The 24296-nt window shown below is 45.9% G+C and overlaps 1 protein-coding gene across 3 annotated transcripts in view; it reads left to right on the top strand.

Moving 5' to 3' along the window:
• Window positions 1–1928: 1928 nt before the first annotated feature.
• The window catches only part of PMEPA1 (prostate transmembrane protein, androgen induced 1), an 87489-nt gene continuing 65121 nt past the window's right edge, over window positions 1929–24296 (top strand). The window contains exon 1 of one of the 3 annotated variants that reach the window (XM_079979926.1): window positions 1929–2155. Coding sequence is in view for 2 of the 3 variants with exons in the window: in XM_079979924.1 (XP_079836050.1) it covers window positions 10371–10473 (103 nt within the window). In the remaining variant the exon portion in view is untranslated. Of the gene's footprint in view, window positions 2156–9879; window positions 10474–24296 lie in introns of those variants that run through there. The other 2 variants (XM_079979924.1, XM_079979923.1) reach the window with 2 other exon arrangements.

Genomic DNA, 24296 nt, shown 5'->3' on the forward strand with positions numbered 1-24296 from the left:
CAAATTCTTCTTCTTCTTCTTCTTCTTCTTCTTCTTCTTCTTCTTCTTCTTCTTCTTCTTCTTCTTCTATCTCCAAATGTCTTCTCCCTGAAATCCTAGAGAGCTGATGTCAGAAAATAATGGTAGAAAATAATGAGCTTGATGGACCAATGGTCTTAGTATAAGGCAGCTTCCTATGTTCCTATGAAAGATACTGACATGTACATACTGTAGACTTTATCAGTCGGTAACTAAGACATAAGATCAAACCGATCCATTCTTAAGGAAATCAGCCCTGAGTGCTCACTGGAAGGACAGATTGTGAAGCTGAGGCTCCAATACTTTGGCCACCTCATGAGAAGAGAAGACTCCCTGGAAAAGACCCTGATGTTGGGAAAGATTGAGGGCACAAGGAGAAGGGGACGACAGAGGATGAGATGGCTGGACAGTGTTCTCGAAGCTACCAGCATGAGTTTGACCAAACTGCAGGAGGCAATGGAAGACAGGAGTGCCTGGCGTGCTCTGGTCCATGGGGTCACAAAGAGTCGGACACGACTAAACATCAACAACAACTAAGACATATGACATCTGCCTCTTCCACTCCTGGCAAGAAAAGGGAGGGAAAGCACAGAGGAGTAGCAGATTCTGAAATATGGCACTTTCACACCACCAGTCTGTTCAGCTATTCTGTGTTTGGACACATGAACTGTCTGAGATTGCTGCCTGCCAGTATCTGCTACCCAATGACTGTCCCACCACACCTGACAGAAGCACAGGAAATGTGGGTTTATCTTTCTCTGATGTCATAAAACAGCCCCTTCTTGAAATATTTCATCATCTTCCCAAGTCCAAACGTAGCAAAATTAGTCAAGAAGTGTTTTTGAACAGACCGGCTGTCTGAAATCGCTTATTGTCTAGATTTGTTACCCACAGACCAGTTGAAAATTGCTGAGGGTCTTGCCTGACCACTTAATGGCTTTTATGGTTGTTGCAGCAACTGTAATGCGCTGGTGTAGATGCGGTATGACTTACAATAATGATGCAAACATTAAAACTAATATTAAAAAAATCAACAGAAACTGAAAACCTAAAACCACATTCATAACGCACAAACACATATAAAGGTAATACAACACAAACCACTAAAAGACAAGCAAGCAAGAGGTCTGAATTAAGGGCCAAAAATCTGAGTAAAAAGAAACATAATTTTTTTTTGTCTTGTGCCTAAAAATAGATAGATAGTGCCAGACATGCCTCCCTGTTGACAGCATTCCAGAAGTGAGGAGCCACCACTAAAAAGACCCATTTGGATCTTGTCACCTTTTGCGCCTCCCTTGGTGGAAGATCACAGAGAAGGGCCTCAGATGGTGAATGCTGGGTCCAGGTTGGTTCATGTGGAAGAAATATGGTCCTTAAAAGAAAAGGAAAAGAAAACACTTCCCTGCTGTCACCTGAAAATTGAGCGATCGGGGCAATGTGGGAAGGGGAGAAAGTGGGGCGGGCGAAGAAGGTGTGAGGCAGGCATGGGCAGTGCCAGATTTGCGTATAAGCTAAACAAGCTATAGCGTAGGGCCCCACTCTCTTGGGGGCCCCAAAAAAATTTAAAGGAAGAAAACCCTGGATGTACATTTCCAAAATATGAGATAAAAATGAATAAAACAAAATCTACATACAGCAACAGCTGCAAATGGCTTTAGATATATATTAGGTCCATAAATTACCATATAGCATATATTCAACACAAAAAACAGCAACAATTTGTTGTTGACAAAGGACAGCTGGACATATAAAGGGCCCCATTCCCTTCAGTAGCTTAGGGCCTCATCAAACCTAAATCTGGCCCTGGCCATGGGCAAAAGGAAGCGTAGTAACAGTGGTGGGGTGACTAGGGTGGGGCACGTCCTCCTCTCAAACATAGCAGTGCTCCCATTATTCTATTTTTCCTCTGCAGAGGTTGATGAAGCAGGAAGAAGGCTATATCTCAGTGGAAGTGCATCTGGGTTCAATCCCCAGAATCTCCAAATAAGACTGGGAAATGCTGCTGCCTGAACCTCTGGATTGCCACTGATTTAGGAGCAAGAGAGAGTCTGTAGCATGACCCGGACCTGTTTCACGCGTAATAGCAACAAGGCCCCACACAGAAGACGGAGAGGCCTTCTCGATGGTTAATGGCAAGGTTAGTGTAAGTAGGTCACCGTTTAATGGTTTCCGATGAAACGTGAGCAAATGTGTCTTGTTAACACAGTGACTTATTTATGACTCAGCCCCATACTGTAAGTGTGAAGCCATGTGCTGGCGGTATATGAATTAATATGGTTTGGATTTCGCTCAGAACACGATTGCTCTAAGGTTCTAGCCTGGGGCTCTCTGGGCAGCCAATTGCTTTAAATTGCAAGCATAGCCAAGAGGTGAGGTGCCGGGTCAAAGCCAAGGATGAAGGCCAGGGAGGGGAGAAGGACAGGGTGCAGGGGGGGGGGGAGAGTTTTGCATACAACGGAGCAGTGTGCTGTAGCTCAGAGGAACAGCAGCTGCTTTGAACACAGAAGGTCATGGGTTCAATTTGCCCCTACAGAGCTACTACCAGTCAGTGTCTAGACCAGGCACCCCAAACTTGGCCCTCCAGGTGTTTTGGGACTACAGTTCCCATCATCACTGACCGCTGGTCCTGTTAGCTAGGGATGATGGGAGTTGTAGTCCCAAAACAGCTGGAGGGCCGAGTTTGGGGATGCCTGGTGTAGACAGTACTGAGCGAGATAGACCAATGGTACAATTCAGTATAATTAGTGGTGATGGTCACAGAGGACAAGCCTGAAGAAATCATTTTGGGGAGCTGGCCCCAAACTGAAACAAATCCCTGTTCCCATTGTTCTTGGTAGATTTTCAACATGGCTTCCAAGAATTAGTAGTCCTGAGAAGTGGAGAACCAATGCAGAAAGAGAACACCAGCTTCCGTCTCTTGTCATGGGGATGTTTTTGGGGTGCCATAGATACAAGGGGACTAGCTGGATTTTTTGGCCCGGGTGACGCCACAGAAGGGTACCACTGAGGCTCCCAGCCTCTATGTGTGTGTATGCAAATGTGTGTGGGCAGGATTTATTTTAGGAGGGCAGGCTTTATGCTGGGGGGGGGGGCAGAACCAAGCTATCTGCGACACAATTGGTCAGTTCAGTATTTTTATTTAGTTACTTGATTTGAGAGGGCAGCTGCCCCCTCTGCCCATGGTGGCGTGTGCCAAACTGGGTCTCTGACCCAGGTGAAATAAAGCCTAGTTTCCCCCCCCCCCGGGGGGGGCAGCGGACCCTGCTACTTAAAGCACCTGCAGTTCTGGCATGCTGCAGGACTGACCCTACCGTTAGGCAGGGTGCAGCAACCACCTCAGGCAGCAGAGAAGCTGTTGGGAGGACAGAGTTGTGTGCTCCTGTTTACAATGCTCTGTTCTCTGCCTGAAATGAGTATGTCCAGTTAACCAGAGAAGCTCCAAGACCTTTCATTGCCTGAGCCAGAGGATCCAAATATACCTCAACCATTTTAATGACGAATCTTTCCACATTCTCTGGATTTAATTCTTGCGTATTGTACACACTTTCTCTGCATCATGCGCAATTTTAGTCACCTCTATCTGGTCTCCTCTTTCTCAGCCTTTTCTCTAAGTGAAAAAGCTCCAATACGTTGCAGGCTTTCAAGTATCTCCAGCCCTGTGATCAGTTTGGTTGCCATTTTTCTGAACTCTGTTCACGGATTGGTTTTTTTTTCTAGAAACATGGATGGAATTTGCCTAATGAACCCCATCAAGCAGAAGCCCCTTGCAAGGGCTTCTGCTTGTGCAAAAGGGCTTTCCCCCCTCTCTCCTCCCTCTGTGCCAAACACAGTTGGCTTGCCTGGGGGGGGGGGTGTGTCAGGAAAACCCCTAAAACTGAGCAGGTGGAAGGGGAGCATCATTCAGTCTGGAAAGCCGATATGCTTACACAGAGTATTTGTAATAGTGTGGCACTTAAGTCCACCCATAAACAACAATTTAAAAAATAATAAATTTCAAATTCAAACATTTCCCATTTTTTAAAAAAAATCAAATCTAGATTTCAAATTGGCATTGACAAATTTATGTCCCATTAATTCTCAGTGTCTATAAGTTGGGAATGAATTGGCATAGCGTTGGTGGATGTGAGTGCCAACATTTTGCCTTAACTGCAAACAGTTGCTTTCGATTCAGTCGGTGTTCAGCTTTGCCGCAGAGGGATGGTGGAGGAACATCACCTGAGAGCCCGTTAAGAGTCACCTAGTAAGTTTCCCTCTTCGCTCTCTAGCCCTAAGATAATTCACAACCTTTCAGCTGCTAAGCTTCTTAAATCACATTTGTTCTCTGTGATACAAGACTTTTCGTCTCATCCCCACCGGATTATCAAGTATTGTTGAAGCTGGGCATAGACTGTCAGGTGGCAAAAGTGTGAAGATTAAACAATCTTCTGGGAGCCTGTTCATGTTCAAAAAAGCCTTTTCATCAGCGAGAGCCAGTTTCCAAACAAACTTGGGAGACTGTTAGAAACTTGTTTAATACTATTTTTAAATCCCATTTTCCACGGAAGGCAATGAAAGTTCACACTTAACATTAAGAAAGACCATGCTTGGTGCTTCATAATTTCCGTAGGCTTGCAAGTAATTTTGGGGGTTTTTTCATGCCATTTCATTATGAGCCCTTAAAAAAATAAATCACCTTGTACTTTTGCACATTTGGCATTGTTGGTTCTCTAGGGGGAGCAGGAGCAAGATAAAGACCCTTTAACTATTTGCAAGCAGCAAATCATAGCTATGAAGAATTATGGAGGAGCCATTCCCTTCTTTTTACAAGAGAACCCAAAGCTGTCTTTATCTCTGAATAACAGGATTTGCCAAGTATTTTAGCAGCTTGTTCGCACTGCTATAGCTGAGCTTGCATCAGCATTTTTTTATTATTATTATACATGCCTTTCTTCCGACAGGTTTATTTCTCAGCTAGGGGTGGACAGAAATAATTTTGGACTAATCTTAGCACAAAGATAGGCATCATTTCCGGGGTTATTTTATCCCGGGTGCACTTGTCTGCTAAGAGCAAGGTAACTGTGGTTTGCTTCTGTTGTTGTTTTCGTTTATTTTTTAAACTTACAAGAAGAGACTGGGTCTCTCTACAGTCTTTCTCTCCCCATGTCTCCAGCCAGCGATCTGTGGCTGTCACCAGGCTGTAACACAGCTCTACCACACCCACCCACCCAGAAAAAGCATTTTGGGACCCCATGCCAGTACTGGTCCCAGTAGTTTTCTGCCCCTAGCTTCCCTGACCAACCTGCACATTACACAGAACGAGCTGGTAGCCTGAGGCAGTAGAATTCTGGACTGCACCACCTAAAAAAGCTGTAGGTGGGAGTTTGCATTTTTTTAAAAACGCACACCTATTTACACTACCATGTTGTATATGTCTGCATGGAAGTAAGCCTTATTGAGACCAATGGGGGCTCATTTTCAGGTGAGTATAGGACTGCGCCCTTAAAAAAAACATATTCACCATAGCTGTCAACTTACAGATTTGAAAATAAAGGACCAGCAGCCAAAATAAGGGACCTGCAGCCTCACCTGTTCTAGGCACTCCAGTCTTCCTGTCCTCCTGCAGTCTGGTCAAACTCATGCTGGTAGCTTCAAGAACACTGTCCAACTAACTTTGTAACCAGAGGTTCAACTGAATAGAATATGAATCACATGCACCACAAGGCCTATGCAGCCTCAACTTAAGATGGCTCTGCGGCCTGGCTTTGCATTGCAAAGTTTGCAGCAGCACGTGCAACAAAATGGCGTCCAGCATTTAAAAAACCCCTCAGCTTGCATTAACTAGCCACACACACACACAACCTCCCCCCCTCCCACAAGATCTCCTTTCCTTTCCCCCCACCATGTGCCCCAGCTCCAGACAGAACTTTTCTCCGGCAAGGGTGAGTGGGCCGTCGATGACATATCCATCCGATTCTGATCCGAGCTCTCAGCACAGGTATGTTCAACTTCTGAGCCCCTCTGAGCCAAAGGCAGAAAGCCCAGCCAGCAGCCAAATGAAGCCTCAAGAAAAACCACTGTCACCTCTCCGTTGGGAAGCGCTGAGCAAAGGCGAGTCCCCAGGGAACGCAGCCAATTTGATCAGCACATGGCATGCAAGCTCCACCCCCCAGTCATTCTTAGACTCCTTATTGGGTGAGCAACGCAGCCAAGCAACACAGTTGGAGCCTCCCTCCTCCCTGGCCGGCAGGGAGGGAGGGAGAGGAGCTGCTTCATTTGAAATTTAAGGGACATCATTTAAGGGACATTTAAGGGACATCCATCAATAAGGGACAGCAGCGGGACATGGCGCTGGAATAAAGGACTGTCCCTTCAAATAAGGGACACTTGACAGCTATGATCCCCACATATAGTAAATATCAGGGGAAATGTTATGAATACTAAATTGAAAATACTATTAATAATTGTTTTTTTAATTTGTACCTCACCCATCTGACTGGATTGCCCCAGGCACTCTGGGCGGCTTCCAAAAGGTGTTGGTGGTGGTTGTTGTTACTTATACCGCTTTCCCCAGGGCATCCAACCGTTATCTACTATATATTTTGCAAGTTTGTTTGTCTGTTCCCTGTGCATTTAGGCAACTCTTAAGATAATTGTCACCAAATTTTGCATAATGGTTCCTAAGATCAAGAGCAGGTTGCTATCTTAAGTTTGGATACAAATGGACCCCATTTTGAATGAAGATGACAGGCTGAACCTTTCAAAACAGAACTGATGGGGGGGGGTTGGGGGGTTCTTAGTTTTCCAAGCAATGCTGGGCATGTGGCTGCTAGTTATAAATAAAACGATATAATCACACCATTATAAACTTTCAGACCACTCAAAACAATTCAGAACACACACACAGGGAGATTCAAAAATATGACATCTCATCTGTTCATCCCAGAATTCTACCACTCCAGTCTATCCCCTCATTCTACTTCAGGCATAGATTGGCTCTCACATATTACCCAAAGTGCTGTAGGGTGACCCAATGCTGTTGACAACAGCTGGACTTTAGCCCATCACTTGTACCTGTTGTGCTAGATAGGAGTTTCTGGTGTGCTACAAAGTGTGCTAGCTGGCCACTGAATTAAATTTACCTTCCTTCTGATATTTGCCAGCCAGCCATACCTACATAGTTGGCCCATTGCTAACTGTCTTAGAAAACGGATCTCTCAATGAGCACCATGCTGTTGGAACTCTGAACATTTGACTTGCATGTTGGTTGTGAGTTGTTGTATGACAAAAAAAAAATATGCACACATTTATGGCATCCAAATATGAAAATGCGATTCCTAGGCTACAGAGAAATGCATACTTTATAATTTGAAGAGCTCAAAATTCTTTTTGAAATATGAGACATTTTAAGAGGTCCTCTTGCCCTCATTACAAGGGATGCGGGTGGCGCTGTGGGTTAAACCACAAAGCCTAGGACTTGCCGATCAGAAGGTCGGCGGTTTGAATCCCCACGATGGGGTGAGCTCCCGTTGCTCGGTCCCTGCTCCTGCCAACCTAGCAGTTCGAAAGTACATCAAAGTGCAAGTAGATAAATAGGTACCGCTCCAGCGGGAAGGTAAATGGCATTTCCGTGCGCTGCTCTGGTTCACCAGAAGCGGCTTAGTCATGCTGGCCACATGACCCGGAAGCTGTACGCCGGCTCCCTTGGCCAATAAAGCGAGATGAGCGCCGCAACCCCAGAGTCGGTCACGATTGGACCTAATGGTCAGGGGTCCCTTTACCTTTACTTGCCCTCATTAATTATACTCTGATGTCTTGTAAGGGGCATCATGCAAGTTGTTACAGCAAAGAGTCACGCGGCAGCATAAAACGAATGCACATCCCGTGACATGAGCTTTCATTCAGCTTTTCACTCACTCAGTCTTCATGCAAAACATAGGAAGCTGCCTTACACCAAGTCAAATTAATGATCCCTCTGCACACACTGACTGGCAGTAGCTCTACTGAGTTCCAGGCAGAAGTCTCTCTCAGCCCTACCAGTGACGGAATACCAGGGATTGAACCTGAGACCTTCTGCATGCAAAGCCCGTACTTTGAATTGGGCCCAGAAACTAATTGGCAGCCAGGATTAGCGTAATGTGCGCTTCTAGACTGTCTTGCCCGAGTGAGCAACCTGGCTGCTGAATTCTGCACCAGCTGAAGTTTCCTAACCATCTTCAGAGGCAGCGTTGCATTAATTTAACACACATGGCTTCCCCCAAAGAACCCTGGGAATTGTAGTTTCCCCATCACAAGCACTACAATCCCCAGCACCTTTAGCAAACTGAGGTTCCCAGGATCCTTTGGAGGAAGGCTTGTGCTTTAAATGTGTGTTGAATATGTACTTTAAATGTATGGTGTGGGGCTTTTTTTGTGGGGGAAGAAAGATACAGGACCTGCAGTCAGTTAAAGGGTGCCTTTCCAAGGAACAAAAGCAACAGCTAGAGGTAAGCTGGATCAAGGCTTTTATAAGGACAAGTGCAACTGGATCCGCAGGGGGACAGGTCGCTAGTGCAATATTTATCTCCCCCCATTTCTTCCGCACTTGTCCTTTTTTTTATTACTGAAAGGGCCATGATGCCTGTTGACTCGTCACAACTGAACCTCTTTCGGGACTGCTTTTCCCCTCCCCTCCCTTGCAAACGAAACCCAGCTGACGGAGGCTGCCCATCCGAAGAGCCTCGCTTGCTACTGCTGCAATAGCCCTAGCCCCATACCCATTTCCCAGAAGGTAGGGACGCAGGTGGCACTGTGGGTTGAACCACAGAGTCTAGGACTTGCCGATCAGAAAGTCGGCGGTTTGAATCCCCGCGACGGGATGAGCTTCCGTTGCTCGGTCCCTGCTCCTGCCAACCTAGCAGTTTGAAAGCACGTCAAAGTGCAAGTAGATAAATAGGTACCACTCTGTCGGGAAGGTAAAGGGCGTTTCCATGCGCTGCTCTGGTTCGCCAGAAGCGCCTTAGTCATGCTGGCCACACAGCCTGGAAGCTGTACGCCGGCTCCCTCGGCCAATAAAGCGAGATGAGCGCCCAACCCCAGAGTCGGCCACGACTGGACCTAATGGTCAGGGGTCCCTTTACCTAAGCTCAAGGGAACTGACTTCTGAGAAGACAAGGATTGCATGCATAGGAGCCATGTCGCTCTAAGACACGCACAGGCTCACTCACTCCAGCTTGGTCCCGATGGAAACCAGCTTCATTAACATAAACTAAGAAGAGGTGCAAAAAAAAAAAAAAACCCACTTTGCAGAGGATCCCCAATTTCCGGGCATGGTCAGCTCTTGCAAACCGCTCACATCACTTAGCATCTATTAACTGTGCCTCCTTGACGCCGGGGGTGAGCGCTTGGAGCACCAGGACCGGCTTAAGAAAGCCTCGTCCGCCGTTCACTAATAAGGACCTTATCGCTGCTCTACCGGCGAGGAGCCCATCTCCCTCTGTCGGTTCCTCGGAGAAGCACCTTCCGAAGGGGAAAAGCTCGGGGCGCGTTTGCTTTTAAGAGGCGGGGCGCGGAGCCTGGGAGGGGGGCGGGGCTGAAAGGCAAACGCCTCCTGCGATTGGGTAGCAGGCCCTGTCGCTCCCGCGCCTCCGCCCACCTCCCCCGCCCGCCCTCGCCTCTTCCCTTACGGCTCCCTCCGCCCCCTCCCCTCGCTCTGCGCCGCTCGCGCCCCGCCCGCTGGAAAGGGCAGCACCAGTCTAGCGCTGACGTCACCCCGTCTGTCTGCTCTCCCCCCTCCTCTTTCCCCTATGAAACTGGATCTCCTTGGACTTGAATGAGGAGCAAAGGGCGGGGGCGGGGGGGGTTGGAGGAGGAGGAGCAGCAGCAGGAGGAGGAGGAGGAGGAGGAGTGCGGGGGGGGGGGGGGAGAGGAGGAGGAGGAGGGAGTTACTAAGATCTTGCCTGGGCAGGCGAGAGAAAGAGGGAGGCACACACCGAGAGAAACAAAGTAGCAAGTCCCTTTCCCACCCGGCTCTGTCCGCGAACTTCTGGGGCTGGGGGGCAATGGAGGGGAGGGGGCCAGCCGCAGAGCTGAGAGCTGAGATCTCCTCTCTCTAGTGCTCCCCATTTTTTCCCCTAAACTTGAATCCCTCCCCCCCCGCACCCTGTGAAATTTATTTTTGGAGGGTGCGTGTCCCCCACCCCCATTCCTTCCTTCCTCTCCAAAGGGTTTTTTTTTAATCAATTATATTTGCCCCCCTCCCATTCCCCCCCCCCCACTACTACTCTTCTTCTTCTTCCGCCGCCGAACCCCTCGAAGGAAGATCCCGTCTTTATGTTGTGCTGCCCGGAGAGACTCCTGAAGTCTTCCCGTCCTTTGTTTCTCCGCTTCTTTTTTAAATGTATAACTTGATGGGTCTCAACAGCACAACCGGAGCCAGCCAGCCCAATGTCTCCTGTACATGCAACTGCAAACGGTCTTTGTTTCAGAGTATGGAGATCAGTAAGTACTTCTTTCCCATTCTGTATCTCTCTTTGTGTATTTGCATGTGTGCAAAAACTCTCCTCCTGTCGCCTTGTTTGGGGCCGGAGAGAGAAGCGGCGTCTCGGGCTCTCCTCGCTCGCCTTTGCTGGGTTCCCAAACGCGGCGCCTTCTCTGCGCTTTGGGCGATTATTTCATTTCGCGCTGCAAAAAAAATCGAAGGGTTGGGTTGTTGTTGTTGTGTTTTTTGAAAACAAGATATTTTAAGACTTGCGGGTATGTTCTGTTTCCCCACTTTGTGTGTGTGTGTGTGTGTGTGTGTGTGTGTGTGTGTGTGTGTTCGGGTGCCCCAAAGTTTTATTTTCCTTTATTCAGTTGCAAAAAAAGACCCCCCCCCCTTGTAACGTGGCTCCCTGCAAATTTTCCAGCTTCCCAAAAATGCGATTTGGAGACCCTCTCCCAGGGACCTCAAAAGAGTTTCTTTCTCGAGTCCCGGAGTTCGCTGGCTTTTGGCTTCTTTTCTCCCGGATCTGAACTTCAACTCGACATCTTTTCCTCTCGTCTTAGCTTTGCCCTTCTCCTTTGGCCGGCGGCGGGGCGGGACGGTGCGAGGCTCCCGGGGAGGGGAAGGGGACGGGGACACCGGCTGGATGGGGTGAGGAGGGGGGTGGGCGGCGGGAGACCCGGGGGGAAGTCGGTGCAATATTGATCCGCGCGTTCCGCGTGCGTAAAGCCCACCTCCAGAGTGGTGCGGGCGGCGGAGCAGCCTCTTCTCCGGCTTTGGCGGCGGCGCGGCCGGGTCTCCCCTTCGGAGAGAGGCGAAGGGGGCCGGGGAGGAGCGAAGCGGCCGCGCGATCCCAGCCAGTGAGCTCCATCGCCCCTAGGAGCTTTTGTCTGCTTCCTAAGCCAGACGGTGAAACAGCCTGTTCAGGCTATTTAAAGCACATGCTCGGCTGGAGAATCCAGCGAGCAACCCCGGGAGCCCTTTCCTCCCAGAACAACACACCGACGCGCTCCGCTTTCTTATGACCGCCGTGGCTGCCCTGCGGTTTATTGCCCTGCTGCAATCCGCTGCAGATCGGGACCCCTTTTCTCTCTCCACCCCCCCCTCAAAGCAATCACACACACGCTCCTCACATCCCAGTTTCTCTTCTCCAACCCCCCTAAGCTTTGAGCCCGTTTCCTTACTCCGGTTGCATTTGTGCATTTGGCACCCGCCTTTTGCAACGGTTCGGAAGGCTCTTTCGGGAGACCCTTTGAAAAGGAAGGAAGGAAAAACAAGATTAGACCGTATCATAATGGAGGGCCGGTCAAAGCGGCTGAGCATTGTGGCTAAATAGAGCTCCCGTGTCGAATAGCAGTCTACCTCTGGCAACCAGGTGCTTGTGTTCTGCATGCGAGTTTGCGGGTAACTGTACGTGGCTGGAAACAGAATACTGGGGAAGGGGGGTGTTGTTTAAGATGGCCCTTTTTGGTCTGATCCAGCAGGACGCAGAACTCTCATATACCGGCTCCAAAATGTTTAATCGGCTGCTGTGATGCCTTTTGAACCACAGCAGAGGACGGTGGTGAATTAGCAACGTTAGTGGAACGGTGCAGCGGCACACCCCGCCATGAAATTACAGGATAATAGTTCAGCAATTAAGTTGTCTCATCACCTAGTCGTGTGTGAGTGTGTGTGTGTGTCTGTCTGTGTGGTAAGAATGCAAATGTTATGTCCAGCGAACTAGAATTTGTGCCTATAAATAGTAATCGCTAGGTCTGAGAAGTAGATTACAGCTCTGTCTAGCCTTTAGAAAGGGTAAGTCAGACAAAGTTGCCCCCCCCACTCCCTGAGTGTCTCTGTCTATAAAGTGCATATAAAGCTGGCTAACTAAATGTATTGTCTAAGAGGTAGTGATACCAAATGAAATAGCATGATTTCTGCCCCTGTATTTATGGACTAGGTACCTTAAAGTATCTCAGAGAGAGAGAGAGAGAGATGGCAGTTTTCAGAAGAATCTTTTTATTATGTGCCTGGGTGGGAGAAACGAACTAAATCACTAAGCAGTAGAATACAGTACAGTCTGGGGATTGTCCTTACCACTCTGCAATGTTACACTCAAGAGCTAAACTCTCTAATGTTGAGAGACTCCCAGGTCCGGAATATTTTTGACAGTTCCACTTTTCTGATGATTACCACCTCCCCCTCTTTTTTTTTTTTTTTTTTTTTGCAAGTGTTTATATATATATAAATAAAATCACAGAACTTGTTCAGAAGATCCAAGCAGCACATGATCCTGATATCCTCATTACTGGTGAATGTGCCTGTGCCCTTGGTGGTAAGCTAGCTAGACTCCCAGACAGCGCAGGTCATTTTCCTAATAATGATTGTGGGAGGGGTCTTTCTCCTCCTACTGGAGGTGTAGGCTGAAACGGTTTCCGTAAATTAAAAAGATCAATGTCCATAGAAAATTTGATTATCTCTCTTAATACCGCAGCAATTAAGATGGATTCTCCACTGCCCACCTCCCAAATCTCATTCCAGATCTTTAAACTGGGGGTTTGGACTATTCACCTGCTGGAAAATTCCCACCTCATAAAAAAATACGTGTGGGACTTAAGTCTACTGTGTAACAGGATGCCAGATTCCCATGTCCCTCAATGCATGGTTGTTTCTTCTTCTTTCTGTCTCAGATTCATCACTTTTATTTTCAGTCCCTTACTCTCTCAGCTAATCAGCCATAATGATGTTTTGGCTGACATGGAGGCAGTCTTGTTAATTTAGTTGTCTGCTGCTCCAAATAGAGTTCATTTCTCACCTCTGAAGTAGTGATACTCAGGGCAATTCGACCTGCAAGGGTTAGCCTCAGTACTAACTGCATTCAAAATACAAAATATATACATTCTTTAGTTCTTTAGAGGCCAAAGTGAAATGAGGAAGGGAATATCCCAGCAAACTTATTTTGATGGGCAGTTTCTTTAAAAACGTTTTGTAGGAATTAAATCACCTGTGACATTTTCTCCTTTTTGTTGTTTGTTATTAACCCTAGTCTGGCTCAAAAGGAAAAGTCTTATTTTAAAAACTTATCATGTTCTATCTAGATATTCAGACTGTTCAGAAACCCGACAGTTCTATGTGTCATGGATTTATTTATTTTTTAGGGCTAGAATCTGCTTTAATTTTAAACTGTATGGGACTTTGGGAGTTATTGGCAAAATATAAGTGGGCTGCAGTTTGTACATACTGTATTCCATGCTTGCTTGGGAGTAAGCCCCATCAAAATCATTTAGACCTACTTCCAAGTATCTTGCATCAATCTTAAAATCTTGTAAAGCATGTTACAGTGGTCAGGCTATGGTCTTCCTAACAAAGTGAATTTCCATTTTTATAACAAAACATACAGCTGTATGGAAGGTAATGGGACCACTACCTATTAATGCCAATATATTAGAATACCTGGCTTTTTCTGCTATTTCTGGGCTCCTAACAGCAGCATATACTACTTGAGAGTTTAACTGATTAGGTCTGAAAATTCTTAAGCTATATTTTGCTATTTTGAGAAACCTGGCATGCTTCTCTGTACTTGGAACTCAAACAGGACTTAAACATTGATTCCATATAAAACCAAACATTCGTATATTTTAGTACAAAGCTGATTTGCCTGGTTATCCTAACATTATTATTACTGAATCTAATCTATCCTGATTTGAGCAAACTCCATACTGCAGATAATATGGGTAGTTTTTTGTGATTCTCTCATTTGACACAAAAAATGAATGGACTTCCAAACCCATCTTCCCCACCCTACATCTGAGAAAGTAAAACTTTTTATTTTAATTGATAGTCACTGGAAAAAGTATAGAAATAGGTATAACAAAAAAAATGGGGGGATAAGTATCTGCTCTCAACATTCTGCTGGAAGAGAAAGTCTCGTATGACACACAGGAAAAGTTTCCTGTTTGGAACAATTTGTTCTCTTTCAAATGATTCCTTGGCACTTTTAAGACAGAGCTCAGTTTACAATGTTATTCAATATATGAATTTTCAATATTCCTTTTGCTTTTTGTAGAGGTGAATTAGTCTGTGGGTAAAAAGCTATGAATAATGAGGTAGGGATCCGTTAAGGAGTGTCTGCTTTACTCAACAGTACTATGCACTTATTTGAGAGTAACCCCTATGAATAACCAGTGGGACCTCTGGGGAATAAAAGTCCATAGAGTTGAGCTGCACATTGGCTCTCTTAAGAAGAGTGCAACCACTTACTCAGAAGTGAGCTTCACTGACTTCAATGGGACTTACTCCCAGGTAAGTATGAACAAGAAGCACTGCCTGCTTCTAACACACCTTGCTAAATCTCAATGACGATATCATCTGATATTGTGGAACCCAAGCTATTAAAAACTTTTAACTCTTCTTGAACTAGTGATTAATGTGAGGTGTCTCTTTAGGGACTGAAATACCTACCCCAGGAGAGGATTTTTGTACCTGTCGTCTTCCACCTGTTCGATGTTTGAATGCATGTAGTCATTGGTACCATTTCTTTTACCCCAGATCAATTAATCTAAAATACTCCTACACCCAGGTTTCTTATCCCACCTCGAAGGAGAATTAAAACCCATTCCCCACTCTTAGGCATGCATTGGAAAGAGTAGTGAATAGGCTATTTGATTCCTTGTAAAGCTAAGAGCCCAAGTGTGTTAAGAGGTAACTGAGCCACACTGAATAATCTTGGGCATGAATTATCTAGCTGCAAGCACATTTCGATGAGATGCTGACCTGTAATTCTGCAAACGGATGGAAGGTGGAGGATTCCACAATGGGGAATGAAATATTCTTTTAAAAATGCCCATCTTTACTGTATATGCATGTTAATCCACACTTAGGTTAATTTTGAAGATTTGGGGGGATCTTTGCTTACAAGATCTGATTTGAAATAGAGGAGGAACTTGGTTCTTGCACTTCAGCCCTGGATTAGGATTACAGAGTGTCTGTTTTCGGCCTTCCTCTCTCTCCTCCCCCCCCCCCGCTCCCCCTCTTCCAAGTTCAAAGTCTTGACTACTCTGACCACCGTAGCAACCATTCACCGTGACACTCTCTGAGACAGCCAGACATCCCCGATGTGGTCCTAATCAGTCAGACGGAGTGAAATGAGGTCAAGGGAGATCGCACTGTTGGCTGCGTTTTGTAAATAACAAATCATTCGGATCGGCAGAGTAATGTTGCACTCTTCATTCATCTGCTGCGATCATTTCTATAAAACAGTTAATTCTGCTCGGTGTTGTCAATGGGTTTGTTTTCCCGGGGGTTAAAGAAGCGTGTGTGTTGTTGAAAGGTAGTTTGTGAGGCCTGGGTAAAGCAGAGCTGCAAATCCGTAACAATTTAGCCTTCCTGCATTCTGCCTCGGTTTCTCTGGGCGGTATTGGAGACTTCTGACCTTTTTAAGTTCATCAGGTTTTGGTAACAGGTGGTCCTGTCTGTCTGGGTACCCCAATGTGATGTTGTCTAAGGATACTGGGGGATGGGGAGGCATCCTATACTCTTTATGTGCTGCTGCAATGTTTGCAGGTGCAAATTCAGAAGAATTAAATGGCAGTGCTCATGGTATAAAGCAGGGATGAAGGAACCTGTGGCTCTGCAGGTACTGGACTCCATCTCCCATCAGCCCCTGCCAGCTTGGCCAATTGCCCGGGGTGATGGGAGTTGTAGTTGAGCAACATCCAAAGGATCACAGCTTCCCCACCCCTGGCATAAATGAACTAACCGTATCCCCAAATGTTGTCTCCATTCATACTTTTCCCATTTCATTATAGCTGCTTGCCTTTAGTAACTTAGGGATATTACACTAGAAGCATACAGCCAAATAACTGGATGACTGGTCCAAAACAGAAGTGAAATTCAGTTTCGCCCTTTGCCTTCCGCATCCCAAAAGTACTTGCGCTACCTTGCGTTTTGGCCTCATCAGGGTTGCCAGGACACCATGCCACAGTGATAGGAGAAGCTCAAATGGTACAATTTTCTTCTCAGGTCTAGACAGGAGACTTGCTATGTTCCCCACAGTCCTCGGCCCCTTTTTGCCTACTCACATCCTTCATATCAGTAATATAGGTAAAGGTAAAGGGACCCCTGACCATTAGGTCCAGTCGTGACCGACTCTGGGGTTGCAGCGCTCATCTCGCTTTATTGGCCGATGTGCTTTCGAACTGCTAGGTTGGCAGGAGCAGGGACCGAGCAACGGGAGCTCACCCCGTCGTGGGGGGGGGGGGGGTTCGAACCGCCGACCTTCTGACCGGCAAGTCCTAAGCTCTGTGGTTTAACCCACAGCGCCACCCGCGTCCCATCAGTGATATACACAGCTCCAATTCTATTTTCATCTGAGCTCTTCCTTTTTTAAGTTCCATGTTTCCACCGCTCCTTGCTTTCTCTGGTTCCTGCTTTTCAAAGCATTCTTTCCATTGTCCAATTTCCTTTAGCTGCTCTGTCTCTTACCCAGCTTCCCTAACACTCCTCTTCCTCTCTTGCTCATAATATAAGGCCCCTCCTGACTGTAAGCATTCTGACATCCCTTCAGAGCTCCCTCTCTGCCTCCCCCTTTAAAAGTCACGTTTCTCCTCTATTCTTTTCTGCAGCCTTCCTTCTACACTGACCCTCCTTTCTCGTCTCTGACCTCTATCTCCCTTGGCTTTTCTGTGTCCTGGGACCTCTTCCTGGTCTTCTACCCCACAAGGTTTTAACCTTAAATGACAATGCCCCCTTCTCTCACAGAAGCTGGAGTACAACTGGTTCAGTTTCAAGAGCAACTGAACACGCCACGCAGCTTCACCAGCTCAGCCTTTTGGTGCTGGAGGCTTCACCACCACAAACACAATAGAATATAAATTGGTTCTCATAATAGAGTAGGGAGAATACAGTCTCAATCATTGCTGTCTTGTTTACTCTTTCCAAAATCTCAGGAAGCAAACCATATATATATAGCAGATAGCAACTCTATTCTAACAACCATTCTGCATTTAGTGAATGCATGTGGGTCAATCCAAATAGGGCTCAGTCCCCTGACATGTGGACATGGGTGATGATGCATGTTAAGAAGCACATGTTGATTGTGTTCACACACTAGGGAGTTATTTTAAATGGAGCCTGAATAAGCAGTTCATGTAATTCATTGGCCTCATTTAGACATACAGTAACTGTGGCTTAGCAATACATGAATAAGCCACCTTTTCCTGATATGGCCGTGAGAGGGAGATCAGAAACTTTCGTTTTAACTAACTGCAGTTTAGTGTTACGACTGAACCTAGGCAAACTGTGGTTAGACTTGGCTTTGGTTTACTCAAACAATCAAACTTCAAACCGTGGTTTATGAAGCTGGCTTGTTTCAATAAACTGGGTGTGGTTAATATGTGCCTTTCCAAAAGCTGTTGGACCACAGCTCTCATCACCCCTGACCATCGGTCACGCCTAACTATAGTTTAGGCCATACTGGATCACAGCCTCAGATGCAATGCTAAACTTCAGCCAATTGAAAGTGGAAGCAAAAGCTTCCTATCTCTGTCTCTGTAGCCATACAGACGGAAAGAAGTGGGGAGTGCCCTATGTTCATTCAGTAAGGCTAAACCATAGTTTAGCATTATGTCGTAACAAGGCCAGTAACATTACTGGGTTACGTGAACTGCTTTGGCATTTAGCGCTGTGTCCAAATTAGGCTATTGTGTTTCAGAGCAAAGCCTTACAGCTTCTCAAGGTCTTTTCTGAGCCCTGACTACATACATAGAGTTGTGCTTAGGGTATTCTGTGTTGCTTGTAATATCCTGAGATAGCTGTTCTGGAGCACATGCACATCAGCAGTTTTTCTGTGGTCAAATATTAATTTCTTCCTCAAGACCTCAAGCAATGTCTTTATACCTTTGCACTCTCTCTCTTCAACTGTGCTTGCTGTTTTGATTAGCAGGAAGCAGGAAGTTGAAGGGTTGTTAACCTGAGGGACCTGTCTAGGTGAATAGGCCCAGGGTGCTTTTTAGAGAGAGCACCATACATTAAATTCCCCTTGATACACATGTGCCTATAGTGCTGGATCTTTAGTGGGTTCCTGAACATATATGTAGTAGATATTGAAGAGACTCATGAATTGCTAGCTAGTTGATAGCAGTTCAGGCTCCACTGAAATCTATGGGGATCTGCTATGGGCTACAATAGGGTCAGAAACAAATCCCATACCAGATATTATCAGTGTGGAAGTAAAAAACAAGTCAATATTGCTGAAAACAACTGTATCAAAGAATAGCCTGTGCCACAAATACTCATTCAGGCAAAAAGAAGAAGAAATCCTTATTACAGATTTTCAACTTCTAGGATGAGATTGATCTGCAGCAGACCGATAGTACAACTTTCAGTCTTTGATTTGTCTCCTAACTTGCTTAAAGCGTTCCAAATTTAAATCCTGCTCATTGGACCTGGACTAAGTCATTTCTGGAAATGAGACACTGGGCCAGAGACACTGGAATTGATTCCGATGGGCTTTTGTGGGACAGCTCACAACAACCAAAGGGGAATACAGACAGCCATTTATCAGGGTAGGGAATATCCAAATTTGCATAGACATGGGGGAACTGGTGCTGCCATGCTCTGTACGCATCAGAGATTAGGAATAGCACACAGCAAGGACGTGTTGAAATGTTTTTCACTGCAGTCGACAGCACATCTGACCAGCATCACGCATGGTCACGAGTACAGCCTCGTAGGTTATCAGTTGTTGGGCAAATGGTAAGCAATACTTCTTATCCAAGTTGTGGTTTTAGATAGGGATAGGGTTGTCTCAAAAGATTAACTCAACAGTGAAATAGTTGTGCTTTGGAATAGCCCGCTGATTTAGAGATGGAAATGAAGCTGAGTTTATCAGACTGAGGCTGAGCTTAGTAACCGACCACCACCATCAAAGTTCTTGATTTTTTTTCTATCTCTTTGTTCAGTGTTCTGTCCCTATTTTGTTCTGGTTGTGCTTCTCTGACGCACATGTACCTCTGGCCTTCAGAATGGAACATAGCCTGACTTGGTATATATCTATCCATTTAGCCTATTATTGTCTATCTTGACCAGCAACAGCTCCAGCTCTTTCCTTTCGTGCTACCTGATCCTCTTATCTGGTGTACCTGTTACCGGGTTCCTTCCCGTTCCAAGAATCTTCTGAGTTCCTTCTGCCCTGCTTGACCATTCCACAATTTTTGACCTACACCAGGAGCACAACTCCCTTTTGGCTCACCTGCATCAGAATTCAGGGTCAGTTCCCACTTCTGGCATAAAAAGGAATTCCATTCCCTTGCAGTATTGCCAGGACACCTTGCGCTTTGTTTCTATGGCTTCTCAAGGGCAGTAGTTTGTATGTTGCTGTTACTGATGTTACATTGTGCAGCACTCACATATTTCGGCATGCAACCTCGTCGCTTGATGACTGCAACAAGTAGGGACGGCTTACATGTGTAGACATCTGTCAGTGACGAAACATGACAAGCTGAGCATCCGTACATCACCTCGGGCCAAACGCCTTTCCAGTAGAGGCATCTCGCATAGTTAACTGCAGTGTATAGCGCTGAGTAATCAAAAGGCATCAGGAAGCATGCACTTCTGTCAACCAATCAACTTTTATCACACAGTTAAGAGACCTTCTAGGTACATGCATGTGTGAGTCAAGCCTAAGGCTACTTTGGTTGAAAGTGGTTTGGATAGCTCTTTGATTAGTACTTTGGTTCTAAACACCTTTATATGCATTTCCCATGACACACTGTAAAGTTAAGGTGTTAGTATGAGTGTGCCTGCAGATTTGCAGAATGTATGATTGATAAAGAATGGTAAATGCAGGTTTTGTAAATACCCCAGTCTTCCTTCTAGGTTGATACCCTTTTGAACATTGTGATGTTTACATAAGAACAGGACCTGGGCACAAGATCATTCTCCCCTCCTAGGGTTTCCAGCAACTGGTACAGGCAGCAACTGTTTTAGGCGTGTCCGATGTGTGTACGACTGCTCACACGCTCAATACGCCAAACTCAGAAGTGACCCAGAAAATCCCAAAAATGAGCGGAGCAGGGTGGGGTGGAATGGGGTGTTTGCAGGCTTTTTTCAGTGGTGTTTCAAATGTACACAAATATATATTTGTATAATGGCATTACGGTATCCGCAGTTTAATTTATTGGTAGCGTTCTATGGGGGGAGGAGAGGGGGAGTGTATTCAGCCCTGTGCCCCTGTCACTATCACCCTCTATGAATGTCTGGACTGGGGTGGGGAGTGAAAGTCTGAAGCAAGGAACGTCTTGTACTCCTGGAGGCTCCCTGCACGTTTTGGATTTGGATCTCTGGAAGATCCGTTTTCAAAATCACACGGGAGCCTCCACGTAAATGAGGCTCCCTGTTTCAGAAATTTCTTCAACTTGCGGAGGTTCACGGAAACAGAAGTTTAGCAAAGTCATCCCCGCTTTCCTCTATATGACTCATGTAGGGAATGGATGCCTGAAGAGGGCTACTGTCTGCTATGAACATTAAGTGTAATGGTTGCTTGTCATTGTAATTTAGTTTCTTGGACAATGTTATTGGTTGGAATAAGCCTTCTGGGTGTGAATACTGTTAACATTTAGAAGCTAAGACAGCAGTTTACAGGGCAAGTATACAGGTTACAGGTTAAAATTTAGAAGCTAAGACAGCAGCTTACAGGGCAAGTCCCCCCCCCCTTTTCTTTTAAAGGATTGGTTTCCCCCCAGTAATTGCACTTATTTGTGAAATATTCCATAATAGCACAAGGGCAGAAGTTTTAGGATCCTGCTCCATGGAGTCATCTTGACATTATGCTTTGTGAGCTAAATTGCCTCTGGCCAGGTTGCAGAATTGGTTAACAAGGATTTCTTTTCAGTGGAAAAAGAACCATCGGACTATGTGTGTGCTCATATGAGTTGTGTGTATATTGGGTTTTTCTTTTCTGTTCTGTTTAAAAACAACACTGTGATTTTAACTGGCTTACAGCACAATCTAAACCCAAGATCCACCAGGAAGACAGAGTTTGAATTTGGAAGTTCTTGGGTTATCATGGCTGAGCCAGGACTAGGTGGGTATAAGTCCCTCAGCTGGGGCTCAGCTGGCAGAACTTTGCTGGCATAAGTTCCCCAAAAGGGGGCATGGCAGGAGTTAGGGAAGGAGAGACTTGAGTCTATTGCAAACCCAGATCAACTTGGCCTCAAAACTTGAACCTACAATTACTTGCCATTTCAGCCAGCCATAGCCTCTCCCAGAGGTTCCTGAACAGAGTTTGGAACAGGGCAAGTTACACCAGTGTAAACCATGCTGGCCTAAGTTACTTTGGCATCTTAATACTCAGGATCGCTGTGTTAGTTGCTTACATGGCCCTAAGTCACTCTTGCTTTCCACTGAGATAACCACAGCTGTGGGGCAAGAGAAAACTAGTTCACAGGCGTGAGACAAGGAAGGAGCACACTCAAGACCTGTTTCCAGAAACAGCACTTGAATGTTCTGTACGGTCTAGGAAGAAATATGTACATGGCCAATATAAGAAGTGTGAAGCATTCCCAGATCCACAGCTAACAGTCACATTGGTGCGATCTTCTCTGGTCCAACTTATTAAAAAGTTTCCTCTGTGTCATTTTATTTGTGATGGCCAGTTCACAGAGGAAAGTGGTCACTTCATGCTGCAGCCAGCAGGTGATGTGCAACAGGAGTGTTACCTTGCAGAAAGGTATCTAGATCTCCTGCAACAACCAAGGGAGCATTTACTGCATGCTGAAAAGTCCCCATCAAGTTGTTCTAAGAGCATATGGGCTATTAGGGGGCTTTTGATTGCAATACCCACTCTTCTCCCTGTTGTTCTCTGGACATGGAAGTTTTGCATTGTCGTCATGAGGAATAAGCATTCCCTTTCTAGAGCCTATCCCTTTCTAGAGCCATCCCTTTCTAGAGCCATCCAGAAAATGGCTGTCCCATCACATCTTGTGGCAGTGAATCCTGCAACCTAATCTCACATTGCACAAAAGCACTTCGTCTCTTTTGCCTTCGGTCATCCATTTCACTGCATGGCCCTTATGCTCTGGTATTGTGAAGAAAGAAAGAAAGAAAGAGAGAAAACCATAAACCCTCTTTCCACTTTCACTACAATCTACACCATGCCTGATTTTATAAACCTATATAACACATCTCTTTGCGGGTGGCGCTGTGGTCTAAACCACAGAGCCTAGGGCTTGCCAATCAAAAGGTCAGTGGTTTGAATCCCCGCATTGGGGTGAGCTTCCATTGCTCGGTCCCAGTTCCTGCCTACCTAGCAGTTCAAAAGCACGCCAGTGCAAGTAGATCAATAGGTACCGCTCTGGCAGGAAGGTAAACAGTGTTTCTGGCTACATGATCCGGAAAAACTGTCTGCAGACAAACGCCAGCTCCCTTGGCCTATATAGCGAGATGAGCGTGCAACCCCAGAGTCGTCCGCGACTGGACCTAATGGTCAGGGGTACCTTTACCTTTATAACGCGTATCTAACCAAACACTCAAAATGCTTTCGCCTTTCTTTGCATAGGGAAGGTGCTCCCGCCCCCTTGATCATCTTGGTTGCCCTCCTCTGCTCCCAGCTGTTTGAGATGGGGCAACCAGAACTGCGTGCCCCTGAATCACTCTAGCCTCCCAGTCAACAGATTTGCTCTGCTACCTCCTGGCTCAACACACACATGATTTCTAGTAATAAATCTGCAGCTCATGAATCAACTGTGATTAGCATTGTGCAAAGAGCATGAGTAATTTCTTTGTTCTCTCTCCCCCCCCCCCCCCCCTTTTCTTTTATAAAACTTTGTGATTGCTGTCTGCAGAAGGCCAAAGGTATGGCCTGGTGGAAAGCATGATTCATTTATTGGTTTGTCTGTCGACTAGTTATCTTTCAGTAATTCCAGAAAGCTGCTACTAGCCAAGAATGAATCATACATGGCTAAGTGCACTAACAAACAGGGTCATGATCATCTGCAGAAACTTTTGAAATCTATTTATGGTGCCGGGGAAAGAGGTGGGCGTATGAATGATGATGGAAGAGGTGCCAATTACCCTTACGAATAAACCAGTTAGGTAATGCCAACCGTTACATAAATCTCTTTTTATGCATGTTGGTAGTGATCTCTGGAAGGATAACTTTCAAACGTGATTGTATCTCCTTGATTTATCTTTCTAAAGTGCTTTTGATTAATTTCCTTTCTTGGAGAATAGCTAAATTTCTAGCTTCATTGTGCCCACAGGGCCTGAGTCTGCTAACTGAGACCTTCCATTTATATTCCATACAAAAGACACATGTTGACTGTTGGGAACCAGTGATAGAAACTCAGATATATAAGCTAGTCACCAAATGCCAACTTAAACCTAGCTTACGGTCACCACAACAGAATGTCCAGGAGCCATTTTCCCCAGCGAATTTTATTTTTCTTCGTTTCATTTATATACCAAGCTTCAAGGAAAATATTTCAGATCCTTCTCTAAATGATACTTTGCTTTCCCTATATTTATTTACCTACTTAATTTATATAGCTGTCCCATAGCAGAAGTATGTTAGGAAGCCAGTGTGGTGTAGTGGTTAGAGTGTTGCACTAGGACCTGGGAGAGCAGGGTTCAAATCCATGAAGGTCACTGGGTGATCTTGGGCCAGTCGCAGCTTCTAACCTACCTCACAAGGTCATTGTAGGGATTACCTGGGGTGTGTGTGAAACATATACCCCTTGGGGAAAGGGTGTGATATAAATACAATAAATAGGCCCTTCTACTTACCTGCTTAAGAAAGCTGGAGGGGCCATCAAGATGGAGATGTCAGTCGCCACCTTGGCATCCAGAGATCTCCATGTGG

This window comes from Podarcis cretensis (assembly GCF_951804945.1).
Source record: "Podarcis cretensis genome assembly, chromosome: 6".
NCBI classification, from domain to species: domain Eukaryota; kingdom Metazoa; phylum Chordata; class Lepidosauria; order Squamata; family Lacertidae; genus Podarcis; species Podarcis cretensis.